At 45.2% G+C, this 12356-nt stretch overlaps 1 protein-coding gene across 1 annotated transcript in view; it reads left to right on the forward strand.

Annotated features, from left to right (window-relative positions):
• Positions 1 to 268: 268 nt before the first annotated feature.
• LOC139412278 (receptor for retinol uptake stra6-like) overlaps positions 269 to 12356 on the forward strand; it is a 29362-nt gene continuing 17274 nt past the window's right edge. The window contains exons 1-2 of the mRNA XM_071159120.1: positions 269 to 658; positions 1132 to 1198. Coding sequence (XP_071015221.1) covers positions 555 to 658; positions 1132 to 1198 — 171 coding nt within the window. The 5' untranslated portion in view covers positions 269 to 554. The remainder of the gene's footprint in view (positions 659 to 1131; positions 1199 to 12356) is intronic.

A 12356-nucleotide genomic window follows, 5' to 3' on the forward strand; every position in this document is an offset into this window, starting at 1 on the left:
GCTGCAGGAGAACCAACCTCCACTAAAACAACACCAACACAGACAGAAACATTATTATTGGCTCGCTACTTCAATCATGAAACTGAGGTCACTAGAGGTCAAAAGAGCTTCATCCCTCTCGCCATCCTTCTCACACCCCTTGACCCTGGTCTCCCTCCCTCCCTCCCTCCCTCCTGTCTTTGTGTGCCGAGGTAATCTGGGGGTGTTATGTGGTTAGTGTGTGTGTGGAATGTATTGGGGCAAGGGTGCATTGTCAGACTCTGTTAGAGTGTGTACTAAACTCCTACAGCAGGGACAACACAACTGGACACCTGACCAGAGGTCTCTCTCTCTGTACCTCAGACGCTGCACAACCTGAACTCCAAGCTACCCACCAACACACAGTGGAGTAAGCTACAACTCTCAATACAATTACAAATTATCAATATTTATTGATCGGGAAGTGCTGCGCTGCGTTGGGACATAGCTGGAGAGACGGTTGATGATCGAAGGTTGGCTAGGTGGATTTCCTCTGGTTTTCACCCGTCAACGTGGACTATAGCAACAGAGACAAGATGATGATGAACCAGACCAAGGTGGTAGAAGAGGACCCCTATAACTACTATGACTACTCAGACTGGTACTCCAACAATATGGAACCCACCAGACCTCCAAAAGAGTAAGTACGGGGGTCAGTAAATAGCATACTATTTAGCCAACACTTTTGTTTATCCAAAACGACATATATTTTCGTATAGGTGGCCACAGCACAGCGGGAATCACATTTTTTTCAACCCTGATGTTGCAAGCATCATGCTCTACCAACTGAGCCACACAGGATCAGTGCAATGAATTATGGGGGGCACTGTGTCATAATGTTATGATGATTTTATTTAATCTAAGATCAAGGGTTTCTCAATCACTGACCTGCATGGGCCAAAGTATAGCTGGTTTTCAATCATTCCAGTTTTTCCATCCGTGATTAAATGATCTATTACAAATGGCATATTTTCAGTTGTTAGGTGAAACTCTTGTCAGATCTGCTACCGAGAGCACAGTCAGGCTGAACAGGAAGTCTAGGGAGTTTGTTTTTGCTCTGTCTAAATGGTTTCTGACGGTCATTGCTCAGCTTGTGTTACATGACTGTTTCAGAGTTATTCTCCCGTGTGACCCCACAGTGGATGACCAGCTTTTCCACATAGGCATCGCTTCAGTATCTGTAAGTATCGGACCTTCTGTCTATTTTCAATATTTACATCGGGTGAAAACATTTTACTTGAACCTCGAACAGGAAGTCATGTTGAGACCAAGGTCTCTTTTACTAATGAGCCATGTAATTACAGAGACAACACATCCAGTACACACTTACCAACAACAGTAGGGGTCACAGGTCAAATGAATATCAAATATGAATATTTGGAATGAATGGAAACAGTGAATGTTTATATAGGCCATGTCCTAAAGGAGATGTTCAGTCAGTACAGATGACTGTAGGCCATGCCCTAAAGGGGATGTTCAGTCAGTACAGATGACTGTAGGCCATGTTCTAAAGGGGATGTTCAGTCAGTACAGATGACTGTAGGCCATGTCCTAAAGGAGATGTTCAGTCAGTACAGATGACTGTAGGCCATGCCCTAAAGGGGATGTTCAGTCAGTACAGATGACTGTAGGCCATGTTCTAAAGGGGATGTTCAGTCAGTACAGATGACTGTAGGCCATGTCCTAAATGGGATGTTCAGTCAGTACAGATGACTGTAGGCCATGCCCTAAAGGGGATGTTCAGTCAGTACAGATGACTGTAGACCATGCCCTAAAGGAGATGTTCAGTCAGTACAGATGACTATAGACCATGCCCTAAAGGGGATGTTCAGTCAGTACAGATGACTGTAGGCCATGCCCTAAATGGGATGTTCAGTCAGTACAGATGACTGTAGGCCATGCCCTAAAGGAGATGTTCAGTAAGGAAAGGTGACTATAGACCGTGCCCTAAAGGGGATGTTCAGTCAGTACAGATGACTATAGACCATGCCCTAAAGGGGATGTTCAGTCAGTACAGATGACTGTAGACCATGCCCTAAAGGGGATGTTCAGTCAGTACAGATGACTATAGGCCATGCCCTAAAGGGGATGTTCAGTCAGTACAGATGACTATAGGCCATGTTCTAAAGGGGATGTTCAGTCAGTACAGATGACTGTAGACCATGTTCTAAAGGGGATGTTCAGTCAGTACAGATGACTATAGGCCATGCCCTAAAGGGGATGTTCAGTCAGTACAGATGACTGTAGGCCATGTTCTAAAGGGGATGTTCAGTCAGTACAGATGACTGTCGACCATGCCCTAAAGGGGATGTTCAGTCAGTACAGATGACTGTAGGCCATGTTCTAAAGGGGATGTTCAGTCAGTACATTGGTGCTACTCTCTATGACCTCAGAAAGCCATCTCCCTCAACATCATCAGTGATATATGTCATCGTTAGGCCTTGTCCAATTTGTCGGTAGAGGGCTCGCTCGACTTTTCTGAGGAGAACAATGGCATGAATTATAATTGAACTGACACACCGTAGGACTTTGGGATTCTGCCAAATAGAGCACACTCAGAGCACTATGTAGGGACAACCTGGACTCAGGGGTACACGTAACATAGTAAATGTAAACCCGTGACACTCTAATGAGTGTGATATGTTAAGTTTGGTATGGTATGTATTCATGTGTGGCTGTCCATCATCCATTTTGTATGATATGTTCCTGATTTACAATTCATATGATATGTTACAAATTCCAATTTGTTTTGGCTATTGCTAGCTAGGTGGATAATTGGGGGAAGGGAAGGGTTAGCTAACATGCTATATAGTCGCAAAGTAGCTAAAAAGTAGTTAGTAGTTCCAATGTTGTTAATTAGATAAAAATGCTAAAGTTGTCTGTGAGGAAATTCAAACACGCAATATTTTGGTTGCTAGATATTCGTGTTCAAATCAAATCAAATTAAAATCAAATCAAATGTTATTGGTCACATACACATGGTTAGCAGATGTTATTGGTCACATGGTTATCAGATGTTATTGGTCACATACACATGGTTAGCAGATGTTAACGTGAGTGTAGCGAAACTACCTAATACACACAAATCTAAAGGGGTGAATGAGAATAAGTACATATCAGTATATGGATGAGTGATGGCCGAGTGGCATAGGCAAGGTGCAGTAGATGGTATAAAATACAGTATATACTGTACATGTGATGTGAGTAATGTAAGATATGTAAACATTATTTAAAGTGGCATTGTTTAAAGTGACTGGTGATCCATTTATTAAGGTGGCCAGTGATTGGATCTCAGTGTAGGCAGCAGCCTCTCTGAGTTAGTGATGGCTATTTCACAGTCTGATGGCCTTGAGATAGAAGCTGTTTTTCAGTCTCTCGGTCCCAGCCTTGATGCACCTGTACTGACCTCGCCTTCTGGATGATAGCGGGGTGAACAGGCAGTGGCTCGGGTGGTTGTTGTCTTTGATGATATTTTTGGCTTTCCTGTGACATCGGGTGGTGTAGGTGTCCTGGAGGGCAGGTAGTTTGCCCCCGGTGATGCGTTGTGCAGACCGCACCACCCTCTGGAGAGCCTTGTGGTTGAGGGCGGTGCAGTTGCCGTAACAGGCTGTGATACAGCCTGACAGGATGCTCTCGATTGTGCGTCTGTAAAGGTTTGTCAGGGTTTTGGGTGACAGGCCAAATTTCTTCAGCCTCCTGAGGTTGAAGAGGCGCTGTTGCGCCTTCTTCACTACACTGTCTGTGTGGGTGGACCATTTCAGTTTGTCTGTGATGTGTACGCCCATGTTATACACCCCCATGTTATACACGCCCATGTTATACACCCCCATGTTATACACCCCCATGTTATACACCCCCATGTTATACACCCCATGTTATACACACCATGTTATACACGCCCATGTTATACACCCCCATGTTATACAACCCCATGTTATACACCCCATGTTATACACACCATGTTATACACGCCCATGTTATACACCCCCATGTTATACAACCCCATGTTATACACCCCCATGTTATACACCCCATGTTATACACACCATGTTATACACCCCCATGTTATACACCTCATGTTATACACCCCCATGTTATACACCCCATGTTATACACACCATGTTATACACCCCCATGTTATACACCCCATGTTATACACCCCCATGTTATACACCCCCATGTTATACACCCCCATGTTATACACCCCCATGTTATACACCCCATGTTATACACCCCCATGTTATACACCCCATGTTATACACCCCCATGTTATACACCCCCATGTTATACACCCCATGTTATACACCCCATGTTATACACCCCCATGTTATACACCCCCATGTTATACACCCCCATGTTATACACCCCATGTTATACACCCCATGTTATACACCCCCATGTTATACACCCCCATGTTATACACCCCATGTTATACACCCCCATGTTATACACCCCCATGTTATACACCCCATGTTATACACCCCCATGTTATACACCCCATGTTATACACCCCCATGTTATACACCCCATGTTATACACCCCCATGTTATACACCCCATGTTATACACACCCCATGTTATACCCCCATGTTATACACCCCCATGTTATACACCCCATGTTATACACCCCCATGTTATACACCCCCATGTTATACACCCCCATGTTATACACCCCATGTTATACACCCCCATGTTATACACCCCATGTTATACACCCCCATGTTATACACCCCATGTTATACACCCCCATGTTATACACCCCATGTTATACACCCCCATGTTATACACACCATGTTATACACCCCCATGTTATACACCCCATGTTATACACCCCCATGTTATACACCCCCATGTTATACACCCCATGTTATACACCCCCATGTTATACACCCCCATGTTATACACCCCCATGTTATACACCCCATGTTATACACCCCCATGTTATACACCCCATGTTATACACCCCCATGTTATACACCCCATGTTATACACCCCCATGTTATACACCCCACCCCATGTTATACACCCCATGTTATACACCCCCATGTTATACACCCCATGTTATACACCCCCATGTTATACACACACCCCATGTTATACACCCCCATGTTATACACCCCATGTTATACACCCCCATGTTATACACCCCCATGTTATACACCCCCATGTTATACACCCCCATGTTATACACCCCATGTTATACACCCCATGTTATACACCCCCATGTTATACACCCCATGTTATACACACCCCATGTTATACACCCCCATGTTATACACCCCATGTTATACACCCCATGTTATACACCCCCATGTTATACACCCCATGTTATACACCCCCATGTTATACACCCCATGTTATACACCCCCATGTTATACACCCCCATGTTATACACCCCATGTTATACACCCCCATGTTATACACCCCATGTTATACACCCCATGTTATACACCCCCATGTTATACACCCCCATGTTATACACCCCCATGTTATACACCCCCATGTTATACACCCCATGTTATACACCCCATGTTATACACCCCATGTTATACATGTTATACACCCCATGTTATACACACACCCATGTTATACACCCCATGTTATACACCCCCATGTTATACACCCCATGTTATACACCCCATGTTATACACCCCATGTTATACACCCCCATGTTATACACCCCCATGTTATACACCCCATGTTATACACCCCCATGTTATACACCCCATGTTATACACCCCCATGTTATACACCCCCATGTTATACACCCCCATGTTATACACCCCCATGTTATACACCCCATGTTATACACCCCCATGTTATACACCCCCATGTTATACACCCCCATGTTATACACCCCCATGTTATACACCCCCATGTTATACACCCCATGTTATACACCCCCATGTTATACACCCCCATGTTATACACCCCCATGTTATACACCCCCATGTTATACACCCCCATGTTATACACCCCCATGTTATACACCCCATGTTATACACCCCCATGTTATACACCCCCATGTTATACACACCCCATGTTATACACCCCCATGTTATACACCCCATGTTATACACCCCATGTTATACACCCCCATGTTATACCCCCATGTTATACACACACCCCCATGTTATACACCCCATGTTATACACCCCCATGTTATACACCCCATGTTATACACCCCCATGTTATACCCCCATGTTATACACCCCCATGTTATACACCCCATGTTATACACCCCCATGTTATACACCCCCATGTTATACACCCCCATGTTATACACCCCATGTTATACACCCCCATGTTATACACCCCATGTTATACACCCCCATGTTATACACCCCATGTTATACACCCCCATGTTATACACCCCCATGTTATACACCCCCATGTTATACACCCCCATGTTATACACCCCCATGTTATACACCCCCATGTTATACACCCCCATGTTATACACCCCCATGTTATACACCCCCATGTTATACACCCCCATGTTATACACCCCATGTTATACACCCCCATGTTATACCCCATGTTATACACCCCCATGTTATACACCCCATGTTATACACCCCCATGTTATACCCCATGTTATACACCCCCATGTTATACACCCCCATGTTATACACCCCCATGTTATACACCCCATGTTATACACCCCATGTTATACACCCCCATGTTATACACCCCCATGTTATACACCCCCATGTTATACACCCCATGTTATACACCCCCATGTTATACACCCCATGTTATACACCCCCATGTTATACCATGTTATACACCCCCATGTTATACACCCCATGTTATACACCCCCATGTTATACACCCCCATGTTATACCCCCATGTTATACACCCCATGTTATACACCCCATGTTATACACCCCCATGTTATACACCCCCCCCCATGTTATACACCCCCATGTTATACACCCCATGTTATACACCCCATGTTATACACCCCCATGTTATACACCCCCATGTTATACACCCCATGTTATACACCCCCATGTTATACACCCCATGTTATACCCCATGTTATACACCCCCATGTTATACACCCCCATGTTATACACCCCCATGTTATACACCCCATGTTATACACCCCATGTTATACACCCCCATGTTATACACCCCCATGTTATACACCCCATGTTATACACCCCCATGTTATACACCCCCATGTTATACACCCCCATGTTATACACCCCCATGTTATACCCCCATGTTATACACCCCATGTTATACACCCCCATACACCCCATGTTATACACCCCCATGTTATACCCCCATGTTATACACCCCCATGTTATACATGTTATACACCCCCATGTTATACACCCCATGTTATACACCCCCATGTTATACACCCCCATGTTATACACCCCATGTTATACACCCCCATGTTATACACCCCCATGTTATACACACCCCATGTTATACACCCCCATGTTATACACCCCCATGTTATACACCCCCATGTTATACACCCCATGTTATACACCCCCATGTTATACACCCCATGTTATACACCCCCATGTTATACACCCCCATGTTATACACACCCCATGTTATACACCCCCATGTTATACCCCATGTTATACACCCCCATGTTATACACCCCCATGTTATACACCCCCATGTTATACACCCCATGTTATACACCCCCATGTTATACACCCCCATGTTATACACCCCCATGTTATACACCCCATGTTATACACCCCCATGTTATACACCCCCATGTTATACACCCCCATGTTATACACCCCCATGTTATACACCCCCATGTTATACACCCCCATGTTATACACCCCCATGTTATACACCCCCATGTTATACACCCCCATGTTATACACCCCATGTTATACACCCCATGTTATACACCCCCATGTTATACACCCCCATGTTATACACCCCCATGTTATACACCCCCATGTTATACACCCCCATGTTATACCCCCATGTTATACACCCCCATGTTATACACCCCCATGTTATACACCCCCATGTTATACACCCCCATGTTATACACCCCCATGTTATACACCCCCATGTTATACACCCCCATGTTATACACCCCCACCCCCATGTTATACACCCCCATGTTATACACCCCCATGTTATACACCCCCATGTTATACACCCCATGTTATACACCCCCATGTTATACACCCCCATGTTATACACCCCCATGTTATACACCCCATGTTATACACCCCCATGTTATACACCCCATGTTATACACCCCCATGTTATACACCCCCATGTTATACACCCCCATGTTATACACCCCCATGTTATACACCCCCATGTTATACACCCCCATGTTATACACCCCCATGTTATACACCCCCATGTTATACACCCCATGTTATACACCCCCATGTTATACACCCCCATGTTATACACCCCATGTTATACACCCCCATGTTATACACCCCCATGTTATACACCCCATGTTATACACCCCCATGTTATACACCCCCATGTTATACACCCCCATGTTATACACCCCATGTTATACACCCCCATGTTATACACCCCCATGTTATACACCCCCATGTTATACACCCCCATGTTATACCCCCATGTTATACACCCCCATGTTATACACCCCCATGTTATACACCCCCATGTTATACACCCCCATGTTACACCCCATACACCCCCATGTTATACACCCCCATGTTATACACCCCCATGTTATACCCCCATGTTATACACCCCCATGTTATACACCCCCATGTTATACCCCCATGTTATACACCCCCATGTTATACACCCCCATGTTATACACCCCCATGTTATACACCCCCATGTTATACACCCCCATGTTATACACCCCCATGTTATACACCCCATGTTATACACATGTTATACCCCCATGTTATACACCCCCATGTTATACACCCCATGTTATACACCCCCATGTTATACACCCCCATGTTATACACCCCCATGTTATACACCCCCATGTTATACACCCCCATGTTATACACCCCCATGTTATACACCCCCATGTTATACACCCCCATGTTATACACCCCCATGTTATACACCCCCATGTTATACACCCCATGTTATACACCCCCATGTTATACACCCCATGTTATACACCCCCATGTTATACACCCCCATGTTATACACCCCCATGTTATACACCCCCATGTTATACACCCCCATGTTATACACCCCCATGTTATACACCCCATGTTATACACCCCCATGTTATACACCCCCATGTTATACACCCCCATGTTATACACCCCCATGTTATACACCCCATGTTATACACCCCCATGTTATACACCCCCATGTTATACACCCCATGTTATACACCCCATGTTATACACCCCACCCCCATGTTATACACCCCATGTTATACACCCCCATGTTATACACCCCCATGTTATACACCCCATGTTATACACCCCATGTTATACACCCCCATGTTATACACCCCCATGTTATACACCCCCATGTTATACACCCCATGTTATACACCCCCATGTTATACACCCCCATGTTATACACCCCCATGTTATACACCCCCATGTTATACACCCCCATGTTATACACCCCATGTTATACACCCCCATGTTATACACCCCATGTTATACACCCCATGTTATACACCCCCATGTTATACACACCCCATGTTATACACCCCCACCCCCATGTTATACACCCCCATGTTATACACCCCATGTTATACACCCCCATGTTATACACCCCCATGTTATACACCCCATGTTATACACCCCATGTTATACACCCCCATGTTATACACCCCATGTTATACACCCCCATGTTATACACCCCCATGTTATACACCCCCATGTTATACACCCCCATGTTATACACCCCCATGTTATACACCCCCATGTTATACACCCCCATGTTATACACCCCATGTTATACACCCCCATGTTATACACCCCCATGTTATACACCCCCATGTTATACACCCCCCCCATGTTATACACACACCCCATGTTATACACCCCCATGTTATACACCCCCATGTTATACACCCCCATGTTATACACCCCCATGTTATACACCCCCATGTTATACACCCCCATGTTATACACACCCCATGTTATACACCCCCATGTTATACACCCCCATGTTATACCCCATGTTATACACCCCCATGTTATACACCCCCATGTTATACACCCCCATGTTATACACCCCCACCCCCATGTTATACACCCCCATGTTATACACCCCCATGTTATACACCCCCATGTTATACACCCCCATGTTATACACCCCCATGTTATACACCCCCATGTTATACACCCCATGTTATACACCCCCATGTTATACACCCCATGTTATACACCCCCATGTTATACACCCCCATGTTATACACCCCCATGTTATACACCCCCATGTTATACACCCCCATGTTATACACCCCCATGTTATACACCCCATGTTATACCCCATGTTATACACCCCCATGTTATACACCCCATGTTATACACCCCCATGTTATACACCCCCATGTTATACACCCCCATGTTATACCCATGTTATACACCCCCATGTTATACACCCCCATGTTATACACCCCCATGTTATACACCCCCATGTTATACACCCCATGTTATACACCCCCATGTTATACACCCCATGTTATACACCCCCATGTTATACACCCCCATGTTATACACCCCCATGTTATACACCCCCATGTTATACACCCCCATGTTATACACCCCATGTTATACACCCCCATGTTATACACCCATGTTATACACCCCATGTTATACACCCCCATGTTATACACCCCCATGTTATACACCCCATGTTATACACCCCCATGTTATACACCCCATGTTATACACCCCCATGTTATACACCCCCATGTTATACACCCCATGTTATACACCCCCATGTTATACACCCCCATGTTATACACCCCCATGTTATACACCCCCATGTTATACACCCCCATGTTATACACCCCCATGTTATACACCCCCATGTTATACACCCCCTTGTTATACACCCCATGTTATACACCCCCATGTTATACACCCCCATGTTATACACCCCCATGTTATACACCCCCATGTTATACACCCCCATGTTATACACCCCCATGTTATACACCCCATGTTATACACCCCCATGTTATACACCCCCATGTTATACACCCCCATGTTATACACCCCCATGTTACCCCATGTTATACACCCCCATGTTATACACCCCCATGTTATACACCCCCATGTTATACACCCCCATGTTATACCCCCACCCCCATGTTATACACCCCCATGTTATACACCCCCATGTTATACACCCCCATGTTATACACCCCATGTTATACACCCCCATGTTATACACCCCCATGTTATACACCCCCATGTTATACACCCCCATGTTATACACCCCATGTTATACACCCCCATGTTATACACCCCCATGTTATACACCCCCATGTTATACACCCCATGTTATACACCCCCATGTTATACACCCCCATGTTATACACCCCATGTTATACACCCCCATGTTATACACCCCCATGTTATACACATGTTATACCCCATGTTATACACCCCCATGTTATACACCCCATGTTATACACCCCCATGTTATACACCCCCATGTTATACACCCCCATGTTATACACCCCATGTTATACACCCCCATGTTATACACCCCATGTTATACACCCCATGTTATACACCCCCATGTTATACACCCCATGTTATACACCCCCATGTTATACACCCCCATGTTATACACCCCCATGTTATACACCCCATGTTATACACCCCCATGTTATACACCCCCATGTTATACACCCCCATGTTATACACCCCATGTTATACACCCCCATGTTATACACCCCATGTTATACCCCCATGTTATACACCCCCATGTTATACACCCCCATGTTATACACCCCATGTTATACACCCCATGTTATACACCCCCATGTTATACACACCCCCATGTTATACACCCCCATGTTATACACCCCATGTTATACACATGTTATACACCCCATGTTATACACCCCCATGTTATACACCCCCATGTTATACCCCCATGTTATACACCCCATGTTATACACCCCCATGTTATACACCCCCATGTTATACACCCCCATGTTATACACCCCCATGTTATACACCCCCATGTTATACACCCCATGTTATACACCCCCATGTTATACACCCCCATGTTATACACCCCCATGTTATACACCCCCATGTTATACACCCCCATGTTATACACCCCCATGTTATACACCCCCATGTTATACACCCCCATGTTATACACCCCCATGTTATACACCCCCA

This window comes from Oncorhynchus clarkii, chromosome 6 (assembly GCF_045791955.1).
Source record: "Oncorhynchus clarkii lewisi isolate Uvic-CL-2024 chromosome 6, UVic_Ocla_1.0, whole genome shotgun sequence".
In the NCBI taxonomy this organism is placed as follows: domain Eukaryota; kingdom Metazoa; phylum Chordata; class Actinopteri; order Salmoniformes; family Salmonidae; genus Oncorhynchus; species Oncorhynchus clarkii.